This window comes from Oenanthe melanoleuca, chromosome 25 (genome assembly GCF_029582105.1).
Source record: "Oenanthe melanoleuca isolate GR-GAL-2019-014 chromosome 25, OMel1.0, whole genome shotgun sequence".
Classification (NCBI taxonomy): domain Eukaryota; kingdom Metazoa; phylum Chordata; class Aves; order Passeriformes; family Muscicapidae; genus Oenanthe; species Oenanthe melanoleuca.
This window is the reverse complement of record NC_079358.1, coordinates 1,645,525-1,673,454: the sequence shown is the minus strand read 5'-3', so window position 1 is coordinate 1,673,454 and position 27,930 is coordinate 1,645,525. Positions and strand designations below refer to the sequence as shown.

Below are 27,930 nucleotides of genomic sequence, written 5' to 3'. Positions count from 1 at the left end.
CTTCCCCAAAAGCTTTTTCCGAGCTCATTTCTGCACACCCTGCTCTGCGAGTACCCCAGCTCCTGCCTCCCTTTCCCAGCTCCAAGGATGACTTGGGAAGGGGAAATTCATTGAGAAAGGCCTTTATTGGACGGAAGAGCAAAGAAAATCAGGAATTAAATCCGTGTGGATGTGGAGCCACTGAGCCCAAGGGGTTTGGGAATGTCCCCCACACAATGTCCCCATGGGGCAGTCAGTGGATACCACGACTACGAGGATAACTCCCAGGATTCAGACCTGGAAAAACGTCACAGAAATGGGAAAAATTCTCAAAACAACCCAAGAATCAGCAAAAATAAAGAGTTTCCTTAACTTATGGGGGAGGGCAGGGGGATTCCCAAGGGAGTGGTCCGTAATTCCTGCCTGGAATGACTCGTGGGGGCAGAGGGAAGTTTGGACACACCTGGCGCCACAGGCATGTGGAAAAGGGTCAGAAAAACCCAAATCAACCCCAAAAATAGTCCAGGATGAGACAAAATCCTGCTCAGTGCATTGCTGATACCACAGCATTCCCACAGTCTTTCCAGGACTACGGGGGCTCCTGAGGGTCCGACCCCCACTAAGGAAGGGCTCCAGACCCTTTCTTCTACCTGCCATGATTTTATAGACCCCAAGGATTCCATCCAAAATGGGGCAATAAAATCTCTTGTGCATACAATTCCAATCTTCTGGAGTACAGGAAGATTCCAAAAAATCCCCTTTTTATCCCAACCTTTTTCCAGAGAAGGCTATGAGGGACTTGGAATCCCTCACCAGACTGGGCCCCACTGGAAAAAAAAACCTTTTCTGATACAAAATGAAACCAAATCACTCCCAAAATTCCCAATTTAGGACGAACGAGGCAATTCCATGGAGCAGAAGGATAAATTCCTGGGAGAAGAGCGCTTGGTGCAGTAATCCCACAAGGTGGGCCCCCTAACTCCTGCTACTCGGGGGGGTTTGTTGGAATTCTCTGACAATGTACACCTCGAGCAGGGATGCTCTGGCCTTCGGAACCCTCTGGAGCGCTCCAGAACCTTTCAGAAGGGTCAGAAAGTCCATGGCTCCTGCACTGGGCTGTCGGAAGCGTCAGCATTCGGCATTTGCCGGGTGGAATCTTCCCCCTTCAGGCTCTTCCTGCAGACCGGACACGTGTCGTGCTGCGGGGAACACAGAGCCGTTATCCTGGGGGGTTATCCCGCGGCACACACGGGTTTTCTGGGATCTTACCAGCTCCAGCCAGGGCACAATGCAGCTGCTGTGGAAGACGTGGTTGCAGGGGAGCTGCCGGACCTGTTCCGCCACGGCGTAATCCTCCTTGCACACCGGGCATTCCAGCCCCGTGTCTGCAGAAAACAGGGAAGGGAGGTCAGGGGCACAGCAGAAAAGGCTCCAGTATTTGGGAATCACTTGTGTAGGGTCTGCTGAGAACTGGAGTGCAGGGACCAAAGGGATCCCACGAGGAACTCTGGGATTTACAGGTCACTTGTGTCTGCTGGAGATGGAACATCCAGGGATCAAGAAATTCCTGCCATGATCCACCCATCCACACAATAATCCTCTGGGGATGGAGCATTCAGGGATCAATGAAATCCCTAGAACTAGAACGCAAGTGTCAGGATTTGCATGCTAGGATACAATCCACAGGGGATGGAGCATCCAGGGAACAAAGAATTCCTGCTGGGAACATGAGCTCTGAGCTCCACCAGCAGCGATCCTTCCATCCAAACACAACCCCCAGGGAATATAAGGAATTCCTGGTATTCTCTGTACATCACCGTCAACAAACAAAAATCAAAGTAAGGATGTTTGGATGCCCACCACAACTTCCCGGCCTGGAGTATGGGGTGATGATCCTGATGCTGGTGCCACCAGCCACGGCAGGGGGCTGAAATCCCCCTCCCTCTCCAGGTGTTCTAGGCTCATGATGTTGACACAGACACCGCCAGGAGCTGAGCTCCTTCGGCAATCTCAGGGATCTCTTCCAACTTGGATATTCCAAGATTTCATGATTCCTAGCCTGCTTGGGCTCCGTGGGCTCAGACACAATGGAATTCCTGCAAGTCCTTGGCTACGCAGAGGAGAGGAAGACAGAGGGGTGTGTAAAACCACGGGATAAAAATATCCCGCATAGAACTGTGTGGGTTAACCATAATGGAGGGGCAGGGTTCTGGTAAGAGAGCAGCTGGGACGGGGAGGGATCCTTGGGGAGAAAAACTCATGGGGTTTTTAATTGCAAAGCCAGGATTGCTCTGAGACACTACCAGGCCCCTGCTGGCAGTTTTCCTTGATGTTTCCAGAGCAGAGTATGTTGAGAGCCAGTTTGAAAGGGAAGGGACAAGCTGAGAGCAACAACAGAGATTTGGGATGGGAAGAGTCAGAACTCTTCTAGGCACATTCTAGGACTCCCCAAAGACTCTGGAGAACGGTGGAGCTCCAAAATTCCTGGGAGAACTGAACACCAGAGCTGGCAGCAGCAAAGCTTGGGAGCTGAGTTTCCAGCCCAGCATCACGGGGAACAAAGTGGTAATGGGGAGCACAGGATGTCAAACACCAGGACCTGAGTGCCATCGGACCCTGGGATGGAGCCACCCACCGACTTGTTCTTGTGTCACCGCCACTGTCGGGAGTGACGAGATCTTCTCCTTGTCTGCCGGCGGTGGCCCCGTGTTTTCCAGCTGTCCAAGGAGCTGTGGAGAAGGAAAAATTCCGTGCTCAGGAGCAGGGATATGCCACTGGATCTGCCCCCGGCACAGGCGCCCCTCACCTGGGTGACGATGGCGTCAAGGCCGCTCTGTCCCCACGCATAATCCCCAGGATTGGAGTGCAGCATCCCGCTCCTGCCAATGGGAGAGTCCAGGAATTCCCCCAGTCCCAAACCAGCTCCCAGCTGCTGGGATACTGCTGGGATCTGGGCTACTCACCAGGAAAAAGGATGTTGGGAGCCAGGAACAGCTGAGTTGGCAAAAAACCCAGCAAAGATCTGCTGGATTATCCTGAAAAAAGAGGCATGGCAAACATAAACATGCAAGAACACGTTAAGTAAGTAAATACATGGTGGAAGAAAGGATGAGCAGGAAAATCAGGAATTCCTGCTCTATGGATGCCTGACTGCACAGCTCACGACTGTGAAAATTCCTGGATAAAGCTCCAAAACAGAGAGAGACAGCAGGAGGTAATTAGGGATATGAGCTCATCCCAGAGAAGAAGAAATGGGAATGCCCTGAGTTCCAATGGAAGAGCTGATACTGGGATAGGGAAAACCAAGAAAAACATGGAAAGAACAAGCTAAATAAATAAATTGTGGCAGAAGGAATAAGCAGTAAAACAGGGATCCTTTTCCCACGGGTACAGGGCTCACAGTACGAAATTTCATGGATAAGGGTCCAAAATGGAGGGAGAGCAAAACGAAATTAGGGATGGGAACTCATGGTGGGATGTGAGCGCTGAGAATGCCCGGTGCTGCAGGCAGCAGGAAGGGAAAATGACTCAGAACTGTGCTCAGGGGGCTGACACAAGCAGCAGGATCCCACCTCCCCAGGTTTCTCCCCAGCTGTCCCGGTCCCCCCGGAGCAGATGCTCACCCCTCGATGGCGGGCGAGCGGTCCGGGCGGGAGCTGCCGCGGGACCGGTACCGCCGGGGCATCGGCAGCCGCGGGGGGCGGCCGGGCCCCCACAGCTCGGCCGGGGGGCCCCTCTCCACATCCCGGCCCTCTGCATCCAGGGAGCTGCTGCTCAGGAACGGCCGGAAATCCGGGAAGAACATTGTGTGATCCAAGTGGTCCCAAAGCTGTGGAGAGGGGGAAGATGGGAGCTGTGATCCCTACTGAGCCCTGGTGCTCATCCCTTCACCGGACTGCACTCCCGCAGCTGCCATGGATCCCGGAAAAATGGTCTGGCAAAAAGGCTTAATCACAGCCCAAGTGGATCCAGAGCTGCTGTGACACCCCCAGTGCAACTCCCCGCTCTGCAGACTCCAGTAAATCTGGAAGCTGTGGAGTTGGTCTCTCCCTGTCTTCAAGGGCTGGAATTTGAGAAGGAAAAATGCTGGACACTCCCAGATGCATGGGATCATTCAGGGACCTTACAGCCACGGGGAGGACATGGATGTTCAAGGGCAGGGTCCCTGGAGTCTCCCCAGGAGCATCCCAACGTGTCCTCCAAGCCTGTGCCCCTCATGCTGCTGTTCTGTGGGATCTGTCTGAGTGGATAAAGCCATTCCCTGCCCCTGCAGTGGATCCTGAGGTGCTAAACCCCATCTTCTCCCTGATTTATGCAGCTCTCCTCTCTGAGGGTAAGTGGGCCATGACCCATGACTCGCCTTGCTGCGCCGTTCCAGGAGCGCAGGAAAATCCCCAGGAATTTGGAGCCAGAGCCTGGAGACCCCACAGAGACCCTCTCCCACAAACCCCTTTGGATTAAGGAATAAAAGCCAATGTATAAACATTCCCTGTTCTCCTGCTACTCTGATGGGAGCTTTGCCTGCAACTACACCCTGAGAGAGAACACCCTGGGAGAACTGACAACTATTATTCATCTCCAAATCCAGTTTAATTCATGGAGCTCAAAGCTCCACAGGCAGGAAGATGGGATCAGGATCTCTCTGAAACTTGTGAATTTCTGGGATATGAACTGATATCCAAGCAATAATTTGGACAAATGGATCCAGATGAAGAGGGGGAGGGACCCAGCTGGATGCTTGGAGTATGAAAGCAAACAGTGAAGGATCCAGACTGGGAACATACTGGAATTCTGACTATTTGGTGACCCCATTTCTGACCCAGGATTGACTGGACTTCCTACGAGTATGGGCTTTAAAATGGGTAGGTTCTGCAAAACCTGGGAGCAAGGAGAGACAGTGAGCATCCCCACACAAATCCCAGGATCTGCCAGCGCCGGGGCAAGGCTCTTCCCTGAATCCTTCTTCTCCTGTCATGCCCATCCCTGGCGGGTCCCAACGCCCATCTTCTCCTGAAAACTCCTCCAAATTCTGCAAACTCTCAGGAGAAGGAGATGCTGGGGAAGGTGCCACAGAAGAGCAGGAAAAGCAGGAAAACTCACCTCTGCAAACTGTGAGGAGGGGCTGTCATCCAAGGCATTGCCATCAAAAAAACTGGGGAAAAAGAGGTGAGTGAGGGCAGGGCCTATTCCCCAAATCCCTCTGTGCTTCCTAAATCCCCCCTTTGCTTCCTGAAATCTCCCCAGAAGTGGTAAAATAAACCAAACTAAAAAAGGCAAAAAAAAAAAAAAAAAAAAAAAAAAAAAAGAAAAAAAAAAAAGAAAAAAAAGGCGAACACTTGAAAAATAGTAAAAAGGTTTTTTCTCCCTAAATATTAAAAAGGGTAAGAAAAAGATCAAAAAGGGAAAAATAAAGAGAAAGACAAAAAGAGTAAAAACAAACAAAAAAGGGTAAAAATATCAAGAAAAAAACCTCCCAAACCAAAAAAGAAACAACCAAAAACCAAAAGGGGAAACAATTCTTCAAAAAAGAGCAAGAATGGCATTTTTCACACTAAGTGGCCTTATTACTTGACCCATTGCCTTTCCACATGCCTGGCCACCGAACATCCCTGGATTCTCTGGTACCTGGAATCATCAGTGACTTCCTCGATGAAGCCAGACTCACAGCGGGGGCAGGTGTATTCCTGGGAAGACAAAAGGGAGCTGGGATTAGACACAGTAATTGGAATTTTAAAGAAAAATCCCCTTTCAGGAAGATTCCTAGATCACAAGCAGCTCATAATAACACCACAAAATCCGAATCCTATGGAGTTTGGGAATGGCTGGTGGGAACTGTGGAGGCACAGAACAAAATTCTTTCCAGGAAGAAAAATTGTCCCTGTTCCTATTCCCAGAGTTTTGTCCCAGAGCTGCAAATTAGCTTTGATTCAGAGAAAACCATGGAAAAAACAAAAAGACTCCACAGATCTTCTCTCATGCATCTTCCCTCTCCAGATCCCATCCTGCAGTCAGAGCCTTCCCAAATCCCACACTTTGAGCACCAAGTTTTGTGACATCTCCATCCAGAACCAATCCCCTGGATTAGAAGATTCTTCCCAGATCCCTGAAAATCCTGTATCCTCTTCCACAACACATGGAATGTTCCCCACACTTTTGGCATGGATCTTGTGGGAACTCCAAATCCAAATCCAAATCCTGGATCAGACCATCACCAAGTAAGATGCTTAAACATTCCTGGGACGTTTTGGGATATTTTTCCCATATGGAAACTCTCAGTTTCCCACTTGGTAGGTGAAGAGAGATAAAAATGGCATTTGGAGGGAGGGAGAAGGGAAATGGGAACATATGGTGTGTGGGATCCTGCAGAGCCCTGGAATCAGCTCCCTGCCCTCCCTGGGATGCTCAGGGATGCAGTGGCTGGTCCTGGAGCCTCCTGGGTGCTCACACCCTGGGATCTGCACAGGGATCTCATTCCATAAATGGGATCCAGCCATGGTACAAAGAAAAACAGGTTTTCCAAAGAATCTGGTGGCATCCCATGGCTCTGACTCCCCTCCAACCTTGTGGTCTGTGATTCCCAGAAGGAAAATGAACCAGAATACCACCAGGAGCATTTGCTTTTCACTCAGATCATTCCTGAGGCTGCTGCAGCTGTGCAGCACATCCACGGCCAGCCTGCATTTGATCCCAAAACTGGGCAGAAAAGTTGGATCCCCAGGTGATCCCCACCCAAAAATTATGGAAATATGCAAATGGAATCCCAAAGAAAGGTGTGCAGAAGTATTCCTTGGCTCTTGCTGCACCCACCAGCTCCTCCCAACTTGCATTTCCCTCTTTCCCTTGTCTCCAGTCAGAATTACTCGGCTTCTCCACCCTAGCATTGGATTGATACCTTGTGGAATTCCACATCCCTCCTGCCACCCCACACTCCTCACTTGGACAGCAAGAGAAAAATAATCTGCCTAGCACTTTCAAGGCTCCACTTCTCATTCCACAGGGATTTTCGTGTGGCAAGACCCTCCTTATACCATGTGGTTGGGAAAGAAGAGGCATAAAGTCTCCTCAGAAAGTCTCCAGATGATTTCCTGAAGGATGGGGATTCTCCAATCCAGCATCTGGTGTAGGAGAAGTTCTGCTTGGCAATGCCTCCTTTTCCATGCCCTCAACCCTAATCCTCAATCTCTCTCAATGACCCAAACCAAGGAATTTTTGACCAAAAATTCAACACCTTTTGGGTTGGTAATCTCCAAGGACAAATCCACAGGAAGAAGCTCCCACTGGGGTCCTCGGGCAGAGCTACAGGGCCATGTACCCCCACTGTCAGGAATCTGGGGGGTTCCTAAAAAGGGAGCTGGAGTGAGACCCAGGGGAGGATCCCAGGAAACGAAATTTCAGGTGTTACCCTGGTGCTTCCCCGGGAGTAGCGTTAGAGTTTTCCTCCCAGGATAAACAAGGAATGTGATGGAGGCATCAGGAAAGCTCAGTTTTTGGGGATGGAGGGGTTGGAGTGAGAGCTGAACAATGTTCCTTTCAAAAAGTGGGTTTGGGACTGCTGGAGGGAAAAACGGATCCTTCGGCGTGGGATGGATGTGGGATAAAGAAAAATTTGGGATGGTCCCAGTTCCAAGGAACAGAAACTGGGATAATTTAGGAGGGGATGGACAATTCCCACCCTGTCGGACGAGCAGACGCTGCAAAGGCTGGCTGCTCATGGAGCGGGACGGGAATGGGATTATCCGCTTCCACGAGGAACAGCAGATTCCCCCAGTGCCTTTCCAGTCTGAGAACTGGGATGGGGAGGGAATCACCTGTTCCATGTGGGAACAATTTCGGGGGCTGGAGGTCACCCCTTCCTTAGGGGGCTCAGGGAATGATCAGGGGATCACCGCTGCCCCTACACCCGCCCGGGGCTCGACGGCATCTCGGGGCTCCCCCTCTCCGACCCTCCCTGCCCGGGGCTCACCGGCAGCTTGGGGCTGACCTCGCCCTTGCAGCTGTGGCAAAAAAACCGGTGCTGCGGCACCGCTGCCGCCGCCGCCTCCGCCATCTTCCCCACTGCTGCCGCTGCCGCTGCCGTCACTCCTCCCAGGGCAGCGAGCGCGGCCCAGAGAGGCACCGCGCTTCCGGTAAGCTCGTCTGCTCCGCGTCCAGTCTGAAAAGCGCAGAGCAGCGGGATAGAGCGGCCCCGGAGCGGGGAGCGGCCTGCGCGCCCCCTAGTGGCAGCCTCCCAGTGGGACCCGGGTGGCGGCAGGGGAAGTGGCGCGACAAAAAGCGGAAGTGGCGCGACAGGAAGCGGGTCCTGGACGTGGCCGCGGCGGCGGCGGCGGGCTAGGCCAGGCCTAGTGGTGAGAGCGGGGCGGCAGCAGGATCCCTGACGGGGCGGGGGGTCCCAGTCGTGGGAGGACACGGCGGGGGCAATCTGGGGGAACACGGGGACCCCCGTGTGAAGGGTGATCCTCCCCCGGCAGGGGATACAGGATCTCTGCAACAGGGTCAGCATCCGTGCCCTCTGGCCACCCAGCTGTTCTTTTTCCCCGCTCCATTCCTGGGATTCCGGAGCCGCTGGCATGACGCAGGCGGAGCTACGGCTCTGCTCCCTCCTGCTCCAGGAGCACTTCGGGGAGATCGTGGAGAAAGTCGGGAACTCCTTGCTCCGGACAGGACCGCGGCCGCTGCGGCTCCTGGTGGGGGACACCGGGCTGCTCCCGGATCAGGTACGGGAGGGGAGACTGGGAGGAAAACCCAGAGAAGGGAACTTTTAATGAAATCAGGAGTGTGCAGTTCATGGGTCTCTGAATAATTAATTTGGAAAGAGGGAGAGACGCTAATGCTCCGTAGTGAACAAATGCAGGAATAGAGTCCAGGAGCAGGGACAGATTGCTGGGAAAACCTGGTGAAGGACAAGGAATTTTTAATAAATCAGGAGGGAAGATTTTAATGGAATAGTAGGTGGCTTTTATTTCCTTGTAAAACTAATATTTGAAGGAGAAGGGAAATTCTGATTCTCCCTGGGGAGACTGAGATCTGGGCAAGGAGGGAACACCCAGGAAGACTGGAACTGGGCCAGTCTTTTAATTGCCTCTCACTCTCTTCCATAGGTGAAAAAGGCCCTTTGTGTCCTAATCCAGCACAGCCTGGTGCGGTATGAGGTACAGCCCCGGGGCTCTGTGGAGTATGAGGCACGGAGCGAGCGCATCCTGCGGATCCTGCGATACCCACGCTACATCTACACAGCCAAGACGCTCTACGGGGACCCGGGGGAGCTGCTGGTGGAGGAGCTTCTGCTTCACGGGCACCTTCCCATGAGCTGCGCTGTTGCCAGGGTCGCTGATCGCCTCACTGAAACCATGGAAGGTGGGAAGGACGCTCCTCCTTCAAAAAAAATGGGATCTGGGAGTGGGTTTAGTTGGTGCGTGGGACCAGAGGCACTGTAGGGTGTTCACAGCCAGGCTGTGGTGGTGGCCATCGTGTCACTGCGTACTCCTGGGCCTCCAGGAGCATCCAGGATCTGGGCTTATTCAGGCTAATGGAGACCATGGAGGGTGGGAAGCTTCTTAAAAACCAAGGATTTTGGATTGGGTTTGTGAATATGGTCCCAAAGGGTCTGTGGGGTGCTCACCACGGCAGTGAGGACGGCATGACCACGTTCTCCGAAGCCTCAGGAACATCCCAGATCTATCCACTGTGTCTGTCCTCCCACCTAGATGGGAAAACCATGGATTACACGGAAGTGTCCAGCACTTTTGTGCGCCTGGCAGATACCCACTTTATCCAGAGGTGCCCGATAGTCCCGGAAAGCCCCCGGAACAGCAAGGTGCCTCCAGCCCCTGCACCAGCCCTGGCCATTGCCGAGAGCGACATGTACGTCGTGCCTCGGCTCAGCCTTGTCGGTGAGAGCCCCTCGGATCCTGGGACCTGGGGAGCCTCAGGCAGCACCCAGCCACTTGTGGAGGCCACAGTGATGGGTTTGATGGGAAATAGTGTCTTGGCTTGACAGGGAAAGGGAAGCGGAGACACTCGTGTGATGAGGAAGAGGAGGGGGAGAACAAGGCCAAAAGGCAGAAGCAGGAGGGAGGAAGCTCAGAGGTACTGGGAATGCTGGAGTGATGGTGCTCTCAGTACTCTGGCCTAGGAATCAGGACATGGGAAGGGTGGGATCCATATTCCCAAACATGTTCTGGGGACACCAGGTGGTCACCTTTTCCTCATTTTTTGTGGGTCTTTTTCTTCTTTTTTCTGGCTCCCATCTCTCAGTTTTGTGTCTACTGTTCCTTAGTTTCCTGCCCCATTTCCGTCTGTTTTCTTGCCCCCTTTTCCCTCACTTTTTGTTCTTGTACCCCCCAGACTCCCCCAGATGATGGCATTTACTGGCAAGTCAACCTGGAGCGCTTCCATCAGCACTTCCGTGCCCAGGCTCTGGTCAGTGCCGTGGCCAGCCGCATGGACCAGGTCTGTGGCTTCCCCCTCCATTCCCACTCTGGAGCTGAGCTCTTGCCCCTCTCATTCCTGCTTTTCCCAACACAGACCAGCAGTGAGGTGGTGCGGACGATGCTGCGCATGAGTGAGGTGACCACAGCCTCGGGCGCGTCGCACACGCAGCCGCTCTCCTCCAATGAGGTGGGTCCTTGGGAGCCCCTGGGGAGCTGCTATCCCTTGTAATCCCGTAATGTTCCTTGTTTTTTCTGCCGTAGATATTCCGATCCCTTCCAGCTGGGTACAACATTGGGAAGCAGGTGCTGGACCAGTACCTGGCACTCCTGGCTGATGATCCGGTGAGCCTGGGGACCAGGGCTGGGGACACCCCTGGGGCTTTTCCAGCCTCTGTTGATTCCATGATTCCTTGGTTGTTTCTCAGTCTGTCTGAGGGTAAAACGTGTTACTAAGAGTTAAGAAACGTCTTTAACAGATACTGAAGATTTTTAAAGTTATTGAACAGATATAAAAGATACTGAATAGGTATTGAAATTGTTGATCGAGTATTAGATTTATTTTACAAACATTGAAGATATTGAAAAGATCCTGAAGTTATTTAAAAATACTTGAGTTATTTAGCAGATATGTAACTTAGTTACCAAGTATCCATGGTACTGGTGAGATATGTAAAAGATACCGTAGATATTAAAAGATACAAAAGTTATTTAAAAAATACTAAAGTAATTTCAAAGTCATTAAAGCTACTAAAAATTCTGACAATGAAGATATTTAAGAGCTGTTAAAGACATTTAAAAGCCCCTGGAAGAGTCACTAAGACCTGGCCTATGTTTTCAGGCTGTTAAAGTCCCAGATCTTTTTTCCCCAAAACCTTCTTACTCTTCCTACTCTGGATTTTAAGGAAAAAATCCCTATTTTCCTTCCTTCAGGGGATGTCCTGAGCTTTTCCCTGTTGTCTCTCCCTGCAGCTGGAGTTCGTGGGGAAGTCAGGGGACAGTGGTGGGGGTACCTACACTGTCAGTATCCTTTGTGAGGAACTTGGTGTTCCCAGGCCAGAAGCATTCCCAACCTCTGGAATTGTCCTTTACCTCAGCCCATACAGACCTGCACAAGGCCCTGGTGTCCCTGGCCACAGCCACGCTGGAGTCCATTGTGGAGGAGAGGTGACGTGGGGACCCGGAGCATCCTGGGCTCCCCCCAGCCCCTTCCCACATCCCTCCCTCATCCCACTCCTCCTGCACAGCTTTGGCTCCCGCTGCGCCAGGATATTCCGCCTGCTCCTGCGCAAGAAGCACCTGGAGCAGAAGCAGGTGGAGGATTTCGCCATGATCCCAGCCAAGGAAGCCAAAGACATGCTCTACAGGATGCTCTCAGAGAACCTGGTGTCCTTGCAGGTGAGGGATCTCTGGGACTGTGGGGAACTTGGTGTCCCCACAGATGAGGGAGCTCTGGAATCCCAGAGATTCCCAAGGTGTCACAGCTCTCGAGGTGAGGGGCACTTCTGGGCACTTCCAGGTGGTTCCACCTGGAACCTGGACACAGGCAACTTTTTGGGGAGGGGAAATCCTACCAGGGAGGGAACACAGGGACACCTCTGGGGAGGGGGGTGCCTCCACTCGGTTCCCACCGTATCTGCCCCTCTGCCCCTCCACAGGAGATTCCCAAGACTCCGGACCACGCTCCATCCCGTACCTTTTATCTGTACACAGTGAACGTGATGGCTGCTGCTCGGATGCTGCTTCACAGATGCTACAAGGTGAATCCCAAGGATCTGTTGGGCTCCAAGTATCACAGATCCTGGTCTATCTGTGCACTCATTTCCAGGGAATCCAGGCCCTGCTGCCAGCTCCTGCTCCAGGGAACTGTTGCAGCCCCCAGTCCTGGAAGTGCCATGTCCAGTTGTCACAAGCCCCTCCTTCCTGATGCCACAGGGATGGCAGCAGCACTGTCCTCTGTATGTCCCCCCATTGGGTTTTTGGGAGCATCAGGTCCCTTGGTGCCCCCCAGTACACCTGGGCTGGGGGCTCACCTGATTCTTGTCCCTGTAGAGCTCCTTCCTGCTCCAGGATCCAGGTGTCACAGCCCCCTCCCTTGTGATGCCACAGGGGTGGCAGTGACTGTGCCCATGTCCCCACATGGGATTCTTCAGGGCTCCCCAACACTGGGTACTCATCTGTTTCTTCCCCAGAGTGTGGCTAACCTGATGGAGCGAAGGCAGCATGAGATGCGGGAGAACAAGTGAGTGGCTGGCCTGGTGTGGTGGGTCCAGAGCTGCCACTGCCATGTCCATGTGTCCATGTTCCCTCCTAGGAGGCTCCTAGAGAAGTCCCAGCGTGTAGAGGCCATTCTGGCCTCCATGCAGGCCACGGGTGCTGAGGCAGCACAGCTGCATGAGGTCGAGGAGATGATCACAGGTCCTGAGCGGCAGCAGCTTGAAAACCTAAAACGCAACGTCAACAAGTGAGGGGGGATGGAAACGGGGATGGAGAAGGGGGTTACAGACCCTGTGGGGGGCTGCCTATCACTGTCTGTTCCCCAGGATTGATGCCAGTGAGAACCAGGTAGATGAGACCATCTTTGTGCTGGAGTCGTTCATTGAGAGCACCATGAAGAGACCGTGAGGGAACAGGACAGGAACAAGAATATGGACACAGACAAGGACAAGGATATGGATGGGGGCAGGAACCAGATACCTCTACCCACAATGCTTGTGCTACTGAGAAGAATAAAACAACAGTTGCTAATGCACCTGTGTGTCAACTGGATGCAGGGACACAGGAACAGACAGGCACACAGGACAAGGGAACATGGACACAACAAGACTCAGGGGACACAGGATATGGATATGGACACACAGAGGGTGCAGGACACACGGTGAAACACAGGACATAGACTCACAAGAGGACACGCGGGACATGGGAGATATACAGAGGACATGAGACACATGGGCACACACACAGTTTGTGGGGACACATATAATCCACTATGTGTGCTCTTAGAAAAGCAAAAACAAATTTAGCTATTGACATGAGCACAGACACTGGGGCAACCCTCCTTACTTTGGGCCTTGGCAGCTGCCCACAGAGCATCATTCAGAAAAGTACTGAGTAAGATCAAGAAGTGTTTGTAGTGACCTGGACAAATGTTCCTGACCACTGAGGTACCTGAAAAATCCTCCACATGCTAGTTCATGTTGAAGTAAATAATCCATCTTCACTGTGCTGTGCTAAACATGCCTGTATTGTAACAGGAAAAGCTCCTTGCCTCAGAGAAGAACTGATTTGTACTGGGGGGCACACACCCCAGTTAACATGTACAGGTTAAACAGTTTTCTTTTAGCCCATCCTAGGTGCTACTTGACCACCAAATACACACAGAGAACTCAGTGAGGTTCTGTGGGGTTGGCAAATCCTGCTCCTGTGCTGATGTCCCTGTGACTCCCCTGTGACTTTCCTCAAGGAGCTGGTAGAATTTTGCAATATTTGCCACCAGAGCTTCATTTCTGAAGAAGCAGCTTTCTTTGGTAAATGCATCCATTTCCTACTTAACAGCGCAGTCCTCTCTCCCTGATCTCGGGAAGAGTTGCCTACAGCCATGGAAACCACCTTCCTCTCCTGATCTCCACACTGTCCTAAAAACACTGTGACGGAAGCCAGATGGTCCATGCAGGGACAGTGTCTCTTCTCTTTGGGGTCAGGGAAAAAGGGCAGAAGCACCTACAGAGCTTCTATGCCTCTCTTGAGGAGGAAACACCATGGATCTGCACCTCTTTTTGCTTGCAGGGAAGATAATAAATCATCTCAAGGTAAAAAATGATAAACGGTAAAAAATTATTAAAAATGGGTAAAAATGATGCCACTTTCATTCCACTGGTAGAAATGGCACAATACCAAAAAAACCTGTACCTGTTCCCTTTTCAGATTGAAGCAACAGGATATTCCTGGCTTCTAATGCAGCAGGGAAGGGAAATGTTTGGATAATCATGTTTTCATTTAAAGATTTCTTCATGAAAGCAATCACTGCCCTCAATCAGGACATCCACCATATCCAGGACATCTAAAAAATGAAGAAAAAAATCTAAGCAGAGGATCCAGACTAGCAGGAAAACCAGCAGAGGTAGAATGCAACACTCCAAGAATACAAGGCATCTTTTTAATTTATCAAAAAAAAAAAAAAAAAAAAAAAAAGGTGAAAGCCGCCTTTGTCACACAATAGAGTGATAAGTGCACAATAAGTGCAACACAAACATCCCGGCTGAACCTTCACTCTTCCTTTCAATGCTGCTGTCCGGCACAGAGAAGCTGCGGCTGCTGCTGGATCCCTGCAAGTGTCCAAATCCAGGTGGGACACCGGGGCTCGGAGCACCCGGGGCTGCTGAAAGGTGTCCCTGTTCATGGCAGGAGGGGAACTGGGCGAGCTTTAAGGAGCCTTCCCACCCAAACTATTCCGGGATTCCGTGATTCTGTGAGCAGACCCAGGCAGAAGGGCTAAATTTCCATTTTAGTGCAAAAATGCCGCTGCAAGGGCACGAAGAGGGATTTCAACTACTGTCAAAGCGGCACGGCCACATCAGAAATTACTTACAGGTGTAAAGAATTCTCTGCCTACGCTGGAAAAGAATTCCCTGGCAGCGCCGGAGCGGCGGGTTCGGGAGGCGCCGGGGCCGGTTCCCCTCAGCGCGGGGAAATCCCCGCACCGCCCTCCCGCGCACGGCCGGCGGCACGGGAGCCCCGGCAGCAGCCCGGAGCAGCAGCGGCAGCGCCGCGCGGCCCCAGCGCCCGCCCCGATGCCGCCGGGTGCCCGAGCCCCACACTCCGCCCGCCGAGGGAGCGGCGGCACCGCCGGCACCCGAACCGGAAGCGCTGTCACGTTAGCGCCCGCACGTCAGCGGCCCGGGCTCCGCCCACGGCCCCGCACGTCATCGGGTCGGCCCCCCCCGCATCACAGCCGCGGGCCCGCCCCCCGCGTCACAGTGACGGCCACGCCCCCGTAGTCACAGCCACAGATCCGCCCCTCGCGTCACAGTCAAGGCCCCGCCCCTCGCAGCGCAGCGATGGCCATGTTAATGCCTGCCGATCGACTGCTCGGCGATCGACTCGTGATGCCTGCCGATCGATTGCTCGGCGATCGACTCGTGATGCCTGCCGATCGATTGCTCGGCGATCGACTCGTGATGCCTGCCGATCGATTGCTCGACGATCGATTAGTGATGCCTGCCGATCGATTGCTCGGCGATCGACTCGTGATGCCTGCCGATCGACTGCTCGGCGATCGACTCGTGATGCCTGCCGATCGATTGCTCGGCGATCGACTAGCGATGCCTGCCGATCGATTGCTCGGCGATCGACTAGCGATGCCTGCCGATCGATTGCTCGGCGATCGACTCGTGATGCCTGCCGATCGATCTCTCTCGGCTCGATTGCTCAGGCCCAGAGCAATGCACCCTAAACCGATCCCCGCCCCTTGGGCTTTGTAACTGCCTGGGGTGTCACGTGGCCCCGTCCCCCGTTTTTAAAGGGGTTTTGGGGTGTTTTGGGGGGTTTTAAGGTTGCTTTAGGGTATTTTGATGGGATTTTTTAAAGTTTTTATTGGATTTTTAATTTTTTTTTTTAATTTTGGGGTTTTTTTAGGGGGTTCTGGGGGTTTAGCCCAGCGCTGACCCTGTCCCTCTTCGTTCCATCCCCTGGGACGCTCCCCCGGCCCCGCCCCTGCCCCGCCCCAGCCCTGGCTGCGCACCCGCCGCTAACGCCGCCTTGTGGGCACAGCGCGGTACTGCAGCCGCTGCCGAGCAGCTCCTCTCTCCCCTCCTCACCCGATTGCCGCTGCCAAAACCCAGCCTAAGGCTGAGCTCCCTATCCCCTCAATCTCTGCAAGGAATCGGATTTCTCAATCCGGCAGGGCAGCAATGCTGTTCTCCTCGCCGGAGATCCGGATTGCAGCGGCGTCCCCGCCGGCGCTGCCCGGATGGAGCGGGGAGCGGGGGGTGTGTGTGAATAGAGGGGAGGGTGACGCCGAGTTCGGGCTGCGAGAGCGGCCGTGGCTGCGAGCGTGGGAAGGGCGGCAGTGCTGCCGCCTTGTGGGCAGAGCGCGGTACTGCAGCCACCCCCGAACCGGCCCCTGGCAGTGCTGCCGCCTTGTGGGCACAGCGCGGTGCTGCGCGCGTGCCCTTCCGATGATGGGAGCGAGCGCGTGCCGGGACGCTGCCCTGTAGGACTGCCGACACGCTGCGGATGCCGCTTGCGGCAGGAGCCCGGCCGAGAAAAGCATCCCCGCCCCTGCCTGCCGCCGCTCCAGCGTCGGCCGGAGCTCTTTTCGGCGTCGTTGCCGGATTCAGGCAGGCGAATTATAAATTGAGATGGTGAGGGGCGTTACGGGTACCACAACAACGATGGCAGCCGGGCCGGAAGTGGCCTCTGCCAGTACTAAAGATGGCAGCAGCGAAGGGCAGAAGTTACTGCTTGCCACTCTCAAGATGGCGGCTCGGCCGGTACTCGCCTGACCTTCTATATATGGCGGCAGAAAGGGCGGGGAAAACAAGGACCTCAGTGTGTTTTGGGGGCTGCCTGCGCGCGACGCCGACACCGATCCCCGCGGCGCGATTTTCTGCGGCGTTTCCGAGAGTGTGGACACGGGCTGTGGGCTCAGCGGCGCCGCGGGCGCGCGGGAAACGGGCAGGCGCCGACAGGCGGCTGCGGGGACGCCTTTCTCTGCCGGGGTCCTGTCCTGCCGGAGAAGGTACCGGGGGCGGTACCCACGGCGGTACCCGGCGGGGATCCAGGTGCGGGGCCGTGAGGTGATCCAGGCACAGGTGCGCGGGGTCTCGGTGCGGCTGCGCGGGGCGTGGCCGAGGTGATTGAACTCCAGGTAATGGGCTCGGCCGCCATTTGCCTGGGCTGAGCTCGCTGCGGACGGTGGCTGCGTTGGAGCTCCGCGCACAGGGACTGGTTGGATTTCTGCTTTCCCTCCTCTCAAACCCTCTACCCCTCCTTCCTCCTCCTCGTGTTCCCCTTCTTTTTCTCCCTTTCTCGCCTTTCTCTCTCCTCCTCAAACCGACTCTTTCCCTCCCCTTTGGCCTCTCCTCCTGTTTCTCTCTCTACCTTTCCTCCCTCCTCCCCGTGTTCCTTTTCTTTTCTTTCTCCCCCCAACCTGTCCCCCCCATTCTCCCTCTCCTGTCCCTACCCCGCTCCCCTCTCCTGTTCCCCTCCTGGGTCCCCCGTCCCTCTCCGCCCCCGGCCTTTCCCTCCCCATCCCGCTTCCCTCCACAGCCCGAGCCCTCCCTTCCCCTCTCATCCCTGTGTCCCTCCTCTCCGTCCCTTCTCCCGTGGCTGTTTCCGGCTGTTCCCTCCCATCCGCCCCCCATGCCTATACACACCCTACCCTACCCTGTTCTATTCCTTTCTCCTCCTGCTCCTGCTTCTACCCTTCCTTCCCCCCAACCCTGGGTCCCCCATTCCCTCTCCCTGCTCCCATTCCCCTCCTTCAATCCTCCCCTCCTTTCTCCACCCTCCCATTCCCTTCCCACCACACCTGTCCCTGTTCCCTCTCCTTGCTCCCGTTCCCCCCCCCAATTCCGCTTCCCCCCTTCCTCCACTCTCCCATTCTCCCCCCAGCGCCCCTTCCCCTGTTCCCGCTGCCCCACACACCCCGGCACCCCCCGCCCTCGGTCCTTGGTCACCCACCCCGACCGCCCCGTCTGCCCCCCATTCCCATCCTCCGTGCCCGCTTTTCCTCTTTCCCCCGCCCCGCGGGGTTCGGGGCGCCGCATAATAAAGGTCGGAGAGCCGGAGCAGCTGGACCCGGCCGGGGCGCGGGGGCCGCCGTGCCAGCCCTGGAGCCCCAAATCCCGGCGCTCCCGGTGCCCCCGTCCCGCGGAGGCCCCGCAGCCCTGAGCGCGGAGCAGCGCCCGGCTCCCCGTTCCCGTGCGCGCACAGCCCCGGGGCTGCTGCCCGCGCACCCCCTGCGGAACGAGCGGGGCTGAGGCGCGGGAGGAGCCGCTCGGCGGGGCCGGGCACGGTTCCGCTCGGGCTGTTTCTCATTCACCTGCCAGATGGGATGCTCCCCCTCTCCCTTGCTTTGCAACTCCAAGAAGCTCTGCAATGGCAAAACCTCTTTTATTAAAGCTCGGTTGCGGCTTTTCCCCTTTACTTCCAGGTCACAGGATATACTGGGATTGAGAGGCTTCCTAAAATCCGACTCTCGAGGACACGGCCCGTGGGAGAATTGAACTCACAACCTTGGCACTACCTGGACTGTGCTCCGACTGACTGAGCCCTCTGCATCACAGGTGTGAAACTCCCAAGGCTGGGAATCCTTGGCTCCAGCAAGGAAACTGCAGCTCCTTCTATTCTGCTAAAGCTGCTTTACACACCAGCCCCTGCCACGGCTGTAGGCTAGAACTGGCTGGCAGCTGGCATGACAGCACCGCATCTTCCCATCCCCTGATTTTCCTGCCCTTTCCAGGATTTACCCAGCAGCTGTAGATTTGCTCTTGCCGTGTCTCTTTGTAGGGAGAAGTGAGCAGGACAGGTTCTGAGGCTTCCCTTGCTGCGTGACCTGAGTTCTTCTGGAGAGTGGCAGATGGCATTTCCTGCAGGTGAGTGTTGCCCAAATGAAGCAGCTGCTGAAGCTGGGGCTGCTTTTGTGGCCCAGAGCTGCACAGAGGCCTCAGTGCCTCCCACTCACTGCCAGCAATGCTCCTTGTTGTTTCTGTGTGTCCCAGCTGCGGGGAATGGGGGGCAGGACGAGGCCAGGAGTCCCCGAAAGGCATCCAGCACCTCTTGTCCTTGGGCCCTCGGGGCAGGGGCTGTGCCTGCAGTGTCCTGCCCGTGCCAAGCACACGGCCCGGGATGGGCGCTGGGTGCCCGGCCGGCGCTGGCACGGACACGGCTCAAGGGATGCCCGTGGCTCCCGGGCCAGGGGCTGCTCTGAGCAGGTTCCTGGAGACGCTTCAGCCTGGATACAGGCCACTGACAGCCCAAAAGCAGCCCAAGGAGCAGCTGGCGTGTCCTGGTGATGGTGGCACGGGCTGCGTGCAGAAGGGCTCAGACAGCAATTCCTGGTTCCAGCCTCCCAGAGCTCCCAGGCAGCTGCCAGGTATGTCCTGTCCACCCCAATTGCCTTCCCTTCCCTTCCTGCCTGAGGCCTCGTTCAGCAGCAGCAGCACTGAAGCCAAGGCAGTCTTCCCTCACAGCTATTAAATGCCAACCGACAGCCTGCAGAGATGCCTTCAAATCAAAGGTTCAGGTGGGATGAAGTTTTGTTTGGACGAAGGTGGGAGTTTCCAGGGAGGCAGCTGGAAGTGCAGAAGGGATGGAAAGCTTTCCCAGGTGGGTCCCACTGGAGGTGTGCTGAAGGCAGGGATGTGCACCCTTTGCTGAGGGAAAAGAACTTGCAGAGGCCACTGCTGAGGCTCAGAAAGGAGCTGAGCTGCTGCAGGGAGAGATGTCCTCCCGTGGGCACGGGGGCTGCCTTGGCACGGGACGGGAGTGCCCCCGGCCCTGCCTTCTCCTGCTTGAAAATATCACCTGGAGCCCTGGCTCAGGGGGGGCTAAATCAGCTGAACTCCAGGCAGCTCTGTCAGCTGCCCCCCAGGGACATGGGTGGGGCTGGGGGATGAGGGCTTTAAATAGCCAATTCTTTGGAACAGATGCCTGTCCCTGTCCCGATGCTGCTGAGCTTCCTTGGACGCTCTGCCCGTTCCTGGCACAGCTGGCGTTCAAGGGGCAGCTCTGCACAGGAATATCCACCCTACATGAGGCACTGTGAGGTTATGACATTACATATGAGCATTACTGTAGCCAGCCCAGAGCTGGAGGTTTGTTTTAGAAAGAAAATTTTTGGACTCTGCAAAAGTGAAAGCTCAGTTTCTACAAAAACCATCTGGTTGTGACATTGCACGCTCCAGACACTCTTCTCTCCTTGCCTGAGCAAAAGGTTTTACCTCCTGTACTAAATCAGGAGAAGCACAATGACAGATTTCCACATTCACTAAGCATTAAATAAGGGCTTCAAAAGAAAAATCTGGGCAGCAGTAACTCTAAGAGCACTTGGCTTCAGTCTAACAGGCAAGCCTCACAACAGCTGTTCACCTTTAGTGCTGCAGAGGTACTTCCAAGACAGTCACTAGAGGTCAGACATCTAGGTCTTATCACCTTTGTGGTGTTAAGATTGCCAGCCCTTAAGGCCAGCAGATCCTGAACAGGGAATGGCCTCCTGCATCAGGCAGGGCTCAGCGTGCCTTTACCTGCGGAAGGTCGGCTGAATCCATACAGGTCTCTGCACTGCAAATGCACATGAACAGTGGAAGAAAGCTCTCCATGTGCTTCCTCAGGTACTTCCCAGTGGCACTGCTCAGACACCAGAGCTCCAACTGCAGCAGGTGAGTCCTGGAGTGCTGGATCAGCATGGCCACAATGGCCAGGGAGGTGAGTGAGCACTGGGCAAGGCAGTGAGCCTGCACCTCGACACCACCTGTGAGAGCAAGGACTGGCTCACTCTGGAGAGCCTGAAGGAAAACTCGCTCCAAATCTCTTCTGGCCGATGCTGACATCAATTTCCCCAAAGCCTTAATGTGCTCTGTGGACAGCAGAAGTTCTCCTTGCTGGGGCTGTCTTTGGTGGCTGTCTGTAAAGAGCTGCACCAAAGTTTGTCCATAGAAGCTTGGAACGGCGAGGCAAGAGCGAGCTCGGAGCAGAAGAAGGAGCACGAGAGGCCCTCTGGGCAAAAGGCCTTGGTGGCACGGCCAGGGCACCTTCAAGGTGCCGCGGCTGACTTTGCTTGTGCTGGGCGACCTCCCTGCGTGCAGGGCTGCGTCTTTGCTCTGGTTGGCCTTTTGCCGTTGTGCTCCTTTGGCTGCCTGGAGAGAGGGGCAACCCTGTAAGGAGGGTGAGAGCCCCTTTTCTCTGCACCTGAGGGGGGGAAAAGGAGCTCCCGAGCCCCCAGCCCGGCCGCCCTGTAAGCTGGGCAGGGCTTTTTCCCAGCTGTGGCAGGTTTCTGCCTGCTACTGACCCCTGGCCAGCGTTACCCACTGTACTCGGGGCGCGTCACAGCCTTTGTCCCCGTAGCAGCCCTGAAGCGCCTCAGCGCGTCGAGGCCCCTGTGCCCTCCCCACGGTGCGGTGCGGTGCAGGTCTCCTGCTGAGCACTGGGGGTGGCTCCCTTGAGCCCTTTGGCTGCACGGGACTCGCTCCCTCTTCTGGGACAACTGTCTTCCCGTCCCTCCCTTGTCATTGCGTTAGGTGGTGTGAATGAGCCCGGCGCGTTTGCGCTTTAGCCCCCCTTTAGAAATAGAGCAGGGTAGCTTAGGCTTCCCAGGAGAGCCCGAGGAGCTCCGTGCAGCCACAAGCCGGTCCCCAAAAGGCTTGCGTGGACAAAGTGTCTGGCCTCGCCCCTCCTTTCTGCGGAGGGCACGAAGCCACTTAACGGTAGCATGGGCAACGTGACCCGCCTGTAGCCAGGGCCTGGGTCTGGGCCTAGGGTGCCCTTTGTGCTGGTGAACTGGCAGCGTGCAGGCCCCTTAACCTGGGCACGTGTCAGGAACGTGCTTGTCCCTTTTTCCTCAGGAGCAGCCCCAGGGCCATGTAATCAGAGGCGGGGAGGCTGCTTTAGGCAGGTGCCAGGAACGCCTGCGCCCGGACCTTTGCCCCTAAGCGGGGCGCAGGCCGGAGCCCGTGCTCCGTGGCGCTTGTTGGGGGGTGCCGGGCTGCGGGGGGCGGCCCCGTAAGCGGGGTTGTGTGCGCCCCCATGGTCTCGGCGGGCGGTTGGAGGGACCCCCTGTAATCAGGCGGGTGTCCCTGGCCCCAGCCTATCAGAGGCGTGGGGCCAGGAGTGGTGGGGCCGGGCGTGTGCCCTCCCTGTCGCCGGGGCTGGGCTCCCGGCCCCTGGGGCCCCTGTGGCCCCTGGGGTTCTTGGCCTTTAGGCCGTGAGTTGGGCTGCCTGACTGTGGAGTCTGGTTCCTGTTGCCCTGGGGGAAGGCCGAGCTCCGTTGCTCCCTGGGTGCGGACCGGCCTGTAAGCAGGCTGTGGGTCCGGGCGCCTTTGTGCGCCCTTCAGCTGGCAGCCTGCGTTGAGCGCCGTCCCCGTTAGTGGGGAGTGGGCCCGAATTGGAAAGAAGGAGCCTCCATAGGCCTCGGGGACCAGGGCCGCCCTGTAAGTCGGGGCCGGTGCTCTGGAGTCCCGGGCATTTTGCAGTGCAGGCAGCGGCTGGGGCCGCCCTGTAAGCAGGGGTGCAGCCTCTTGCGTGCTGCTTTTCTTTGTGCCCAGCTTCTTTTGCCCAGAGGGCCCGGCTCCCAGCGCGGTGTTGGACTTTGGCGGACGTCGATGTGGTGAGCGGAGCTGCCGCTGGGGGCTTTTGGGCAGCTTTTGGGGGGTTCTGCGGGTGGTGGGCTGGCGCGAGGGTCTCGATGCGGGGCCGGTGGGCGGCGGTTCCCTTTGGGAGCTGGAGCTTGTCGGGCCTGAGTGCATCGTCCTCCACTGGCAGGAGCCGAGCGACGGCCGGGCAAGGACAAGGTGGATGAGCGTCAGCTTCGAGGTCAAGAGTGGAACGGCGAGGCTAGAGCGAGCTGCGTTAGGCACTTTCCTTACTGAGGTCTTTTATTGACAGCGTTGTTCTTTTTTATGTATAACGTCTTTTTTATATTTTGTATTGTTTCTTTTATGTTGTTTTATGAATATAAATAAAAATTTAATTTTCATAATTTTTATAATTTCTTTTTTATTATTTCCCAAGATCGTTTTTTGTTTTATGGTCATGTGCCCAATTGGCCCCTGTGTGGTATTGCTATATCTTAGTTCTCTATATTTCCAACAGGAAGAAATACTGATCATTTTAATCAAATGATCCCCAACGTGCAGCAATCTTTCCCCAAATAGCAGTAAGAGGCCGTTTTTATTATTATTGTTTTCAGGAAAGAAAAAAGGAAAGAAAAATAAAATGCTAAGACATGTCTCAGGTAATTAGGCTTGGAGTTCCGAAATGCAAACGGGCATTTTTCTCTAGATTTTTGGTACAATTTTATTACATAGGCTTCACTTGCACATCCACATATTAATCTACTGTGTTTATCAGGTTTAACTGCACAGACACATCCTTGTCTTGGAGTTAGAAATAATCTTCAATTGACATTTTAGACTAGTAAAAATGGACTAGAAAGAGAGTACCAAGGATTAAAATGACTTCTATGGGTTTGCTTCTTGGGCCAATATTGGAACTGGTAATAACATCAAATTCTCCTGATTCCTGGTCTAGCATTATTAACAGGCTCAACTTTATTTTAAACGGAAGTTGTTGGCAAGGAGAGCAGCACCAAGTCTAAAAAGTGTGTGTCTCACCTGAATGCGAATTTGCAGTCAGCCTTTTGGTTTTGTATCACCATCACATAGCACCATAGAGATTTTTCAGGGTTTAGTGTAAACAAATCATAATTGCGATAACTGGAGAACGACAATCTCTTGCCTGTGTCTTAGGGAGCAAACTGAACTGAGCACAGGTGCGCAAAGGCTCCAGCCTGCATCACAGGTACAGGTTCATCCTGACTAGTGAAATAAAAATCATCCTGACTAGTGGGAGCGTGGCCGCAGTCCCACATGGCAGGGTCCCGGCATGGAGTGGCTTCCGCCATCTTGAGAAGGGCAGCATGCAGTACCGCGCTGTGCCCACAAGGCGGCAGCACTGCCAGGGTGCCGGCTCGGGGGTGGCTGCAGTACCGCGCTGTGCCCACAAGGCGGCAGCACTGCCGCCCTTCCCACGCTCGCAGCCGCGGCCGCTCTCGCAGCCCGAACTCGGCGTCACCCTCCCCTCTGTTCACACACAGCCCCCCGCTCCCCGCTCGATCTGGGCAGGGCGGGGACGCCTCAGTGTGAAAAACACGGTTCACGGTTCTGGGAGAAGTACAAGGTTTAATAAAAAAGGCAATAGGAGACATGCATGGAGCCAAGGGTTAGAACAGCTGGGTGCTTGGCATGCTGCCATGAGCACACCTGCTGCGGGAACACCCCTGTAAATACGTTTCACAATCCATCCATTTGTTACATACTCCTAGACCTTCATGTACAGTCAGCAGTTTCTGGGAAGTGTTTAGCACGGCCGCTCCTTGGCTCCGCCTTTTTAGAGCGTGCCTGTTTTTTGGCTTGTGGTTTTATCCTTCTCCTTCTCCCTTTTATTTTGGGTGGTGGTCCAGCCGGTGAGTGTTGATAATTGTCAGCTGCAGGGGTCCCCATCACGGGCTGTTGTCTTTGACTGAGCACAGAGTTTAAGCATACTATCACTAAAAAAACACCCCAAAAATATCTCCCAAAAACCCCCCAAAAATTCCAACAAGACCCGAAAAAAACCCCAAAAATATCCCCCAAAATCACCAAAAACCGAAAAAAAAATTCCCCGCCAAAAAATCCCCCAAAATTACCAAAAATATCCCCCCACAAAAACCTCAAAAGCTACGTGGAAGTGGCGGCCAAAGGTAAGAAAAATACCCCCCAAAATCCCCCCAAAATGCCCCAAATAATCCCCAAAATATCGCCAAAAATTAAAAAAAAAAAAAAAATCCCCCAAAAAATTCCTCCAAAAATTACCCAAAACTCCCAAAAAATCCCCCCAAAAATCCCCAAAAATCCTGAAAAAAACCCCAAAAAATCCCAAAAATATTCCCCAAAATCCCCGAAAAACCCAAAAATAATTCCCCTAAAAAAATCCCCAAAAATTACCAAAAATATCTATCCAAAAACTCCCAAAACGTGGAAGCGGCGGCCAAATGTATGGACAAAACAAAAAAAACCAAAAAGCCAAAAATACCCAAGAAAAAATCCCCTAAAAATCTCGAAAAAGTAAAAATAAAAAAATCCGAAAGAAAATCCCCCCAAAAAATCCCCAAAACCACCTAAGATCCCAAATAATCCCGAAAAAAAATCCCAAAAAACCCCAAAACATTCCCAAAAACATTCCCCAAAACATTCCAAAAAATTTCCCCCCAAAAATACCCAAAAGCCCCCCAAAAAATTCCAAACACCCACCCAAAATCTCCAAAACCATCAAAAATATCCCCAAAAATTACCAAAAGCAAAAATAAAATTCCCCCAAAAAGGTCCCAAAAATTGCCAAAAATATCCTCAAAAAAACCACCAAAAATCACCTGGAGCAGGCGGCCAAAGGTAAGAGGAAAAAACCCCGAAAAACCCCCAAATATCGCCAAAAAATCGCCAAAAATTAAAAAAAAAAATCCTTAGAAAAATTCCCCCAAAATCCCCAAAATCCAAGAAAAATTCCCCAAAAATATCCCCAAAAATAAAGAAAAAATCCCCTAAAAATCCCAAAAAATCCCACACATTACAAAAAACCTCCCAAAAATTTGCCAAAATTACCAAAAATCTCCTCAGAAAAATCCCCAAAAATCACCTGGAGCTGGCGGCAAAAGGTAAGAAAAAAACCCCAAAAAAACCCTCAGAAATACCCCCAAATATTCCCTAAACCCACAAAAATTCGCCAAAATATCCCCAAAAATAGCAAAACTCAAAAAAAAAAAAAAAAAAATTCCCCCCATAAAATCCCCCAAAATTTTAAAAAATATCCCCCCCAAAAAATCCCAAAAATTAGCTGGAGCTGGCGGCCAAAGGGGAGAAAGAACCCCAAAAAACTACCCAAAAACCCCCCAAAAATTACCAAAAGTATCTCCAAAAAATCGCCAAATATTAAAATAAAAATCTGAAAAAATCCCCCCAAAAATCCCAAATAATCCCCCAAGAAATCCCAAAAACACCCCAAAACCATCCCAAAAGCATCCTCAAAAATTGCCAAAATCCCCTAAAAAATTCCCCCCCAAAAAATCCCCCAAAATTCCCCAAAATTCCCAAAACCATCCCTAAAAAAACCCCAAAAACCACCTGGAGCTGTCGGCCAAAGTTAAGGAAAAAAAACCCCCCAAAAAATCCCAAAAATACCCAAAGAATACTCCCCAAAAAATCCCCTAAATTAGCAAAACACCCCCAAAAGTCCTCTAGAAACACCCCCAAAAATCCTCCAAAATTGCCGAAACCTGGTACGCAAAGGTAAGAAAAAACCCAAAAAAATACCCCAAAAATGTCCCCAAAACTTCAAAAAAAACCCCTAAATATCCGCAAAAACTTCAAAGTAAATTCCCCAAAACCCCCAAAAAATTCCCCAAAAAGCCCCCTAAAATTACCCAAACCCCCCAAAAAATTCCCAAAAAACCCCCTAGAAACACCCCAAAAAACCCCCCAAAATCACCATAAGCTGGCAGCCAAAGGTGAAAAAAACCACCCAAAAATCCCCAAAACTATCTCAAAAAATCCCAAAACAATTCCAAAAAAATTCCCCCACAAAAGTCCCCAAAGCCCCCCAAAATAACAAAAAAACCCCTAAGAATCCCCAAAATACCACCCAAAACCATCCCAAAAATATCCCCCAAAAAACCCCCAAAAAATTACAAAAAAAAATACCCCAAACTATTCCCAAAAAAATCCCTCAAAAAATCCCCAAAAATCCCTAAAAATTACCAAAAATATCCCCCCAAAAAACCCCAAAAATCACCTGGACCTGGCCACTAAAAGTGAGGAAAAACCCCAAAAAATAGCCAAAAACACCCTAAAAATATACCCCAAACATATCCCCAAAAAATTTCCAAAAACCCCCCAAAAAACCCCAAAACCACTCAAAAATATACCCAAAAAATTACCAAAAATACCCCAAAAATTATCAAAAACCACCTGGAGCTGGCAGGAAAAGGAGAGAAGATAACCCCAAAAACTACCCAAAAACACCCAAAATCTCCCAAAAAATATCCAGAAAAATTACCAAAAAATCCCAAAAAACTTCCACCAAAACTCCCTAAAAATAACCAAAAATATCCTAAAACCCCCCAAAAATCCCAAAAATATCCCCCAAAATTGCCAAAAACCCGAAAAAAATTCACCCCCTCAAAAATCCCCAAAAATTACCAAAAATATCCCCCCCAAAAAACCCCAAAACCACGTGGAAATCGTGGACAAAGGAAAGAAAAACTCCCAAAAAATCCTCCCAAAAAAATCCCAAAAAAATCCCCAAAAATTAAAAAAAAAAAAACAAAAAAAAAAAAACCCCAAATGTTACCCAAATAATTCCCAAAACCCCAAAAAAATCTCCCAAATATTCCCCAAAAAACCTCAAAAAAACCCCCAAAAAAACATCCCAAAGTGTCCCAAAAATTACCAAAAGCCCAAAAATAATTTCCAAAAAAAATCCCCAAAAATCCCCAAAAATTTGACAAAATATTCCCCCAAAAATCCCAAAAATCAGCGGCAGCTGGGGGCCAAAGGGGAGGAAGAACCAAAAAGACTACCCAAAAACCCCAAAAATTACCAAAAAAATAATTTTAAAAATCGCCAAAAATTAAAAAAAAAATAATCCCCAGAAAAATCCCCCCAAAAACTTAGCAAAACCATCCAAAATCCCAAAATATCCCCCCAAAAAACCCAAAAAAACCATCCCAAAAATATCCCCAAAAATCCAAAAGAATTTTCTCAAAAATACCCCA

At 52.9% G+C, this 27,930-nt stretch overlaps 2 protein-coding genes across 8 annotated transcripts; one reads left to right on the top strand and one right to left on the bottom strand.

The window, feature by feature from the left end:
- Positions 1-106: 106 nt before the first annotated feature.
- RNF115 (ring finger protein 115) lies at positions 107-8,088 on the bottom strand. 4 transcript variants are annotated; one of them, XM_056511020.1, is made up of 9 exons: positions 7,943-8,088; positions 5,605-5,663; positions 5,080-5,131; positions 3,603-3,808; positions 2,943-3,014; positions 2,786-2,858; positions 2,615-2,708; positions 1,249-1,364; positions 107-1,178 (listed from the first exon to the last, which is right to left on the bottom strand). In XM_056511020.1, exons 1-9 carry the CDS (start codon positions 8,024-8,026, stop codon positions 1,068-1,070), a joined length of 867 nt encoding a protein of 288 aa, XP_056366995.1. In that variant the 5' UTR covers positions 8,027-8,088; the 3' UTR covers positions 107-1,067. The 4 variants fall into 4 exon arrangements, with proteins under 4 accessions (XP_056366995.1, XP_056366996.1, XP_056366993.1 ...); XM_056511021.1 differs by having other exon boundaries at positions 7,961-8,065; XM_056511018.1 differs by having other exon boundaries at positions 107-1,364; positions 7,943-8,080.
- Positions 8,089-8,189: 101 nt separating this feature from the next.
- On the top strand, positions 8,190-13,158 carry POLR3C (RNA polymerase III subunit C). 4 transcript variants are annotated; one of them, XM_056510954.1, is made up of 15 exons: positions 8,190-8,324; positions 8,448-8,693; positions 9,078-9,333; positions 9,684-9,869; positions 9,977-10,065; positions 10,324-10,428; positions 10,504-10,596; positions 10,671-10,751; positions 11,379-11,430; positions 11,513-11,573; positions 11,654-11,804; positions 12,065-12,166; positions 12,599-12,648; positions 12,721-12,870; positions 12,950-13,158. In XM_056510954.1, exons 2-15 carry the CDS (start codon positions 8,547-8,549, stop codon positions 13,029-13,031), a joined length of 1,605 nt encoding a protein of 534 aa, XP_056366929.1. In that variant the 5' UTR covers positions 8,190-8,324; positions 8,448-8,546; the 3' UTR covers positions 13,032-13,158. The 4 variants fall into 4 exon arrangements, with proteins under 4 accessions (XP_056366929.1, XP_056366927.1, XP_056366925.1 ...); XM_056510950.1 differs by having other exon boundaries at positions 8,255-8,324; positions 12,065-12,648; XM_056510953.1 differs by having other exon boundaries at positions 8,255-8,324; positions 11,379-11,804.
- Positions 13,159-27,930: the final 14,772 nt, after the last annotated feature.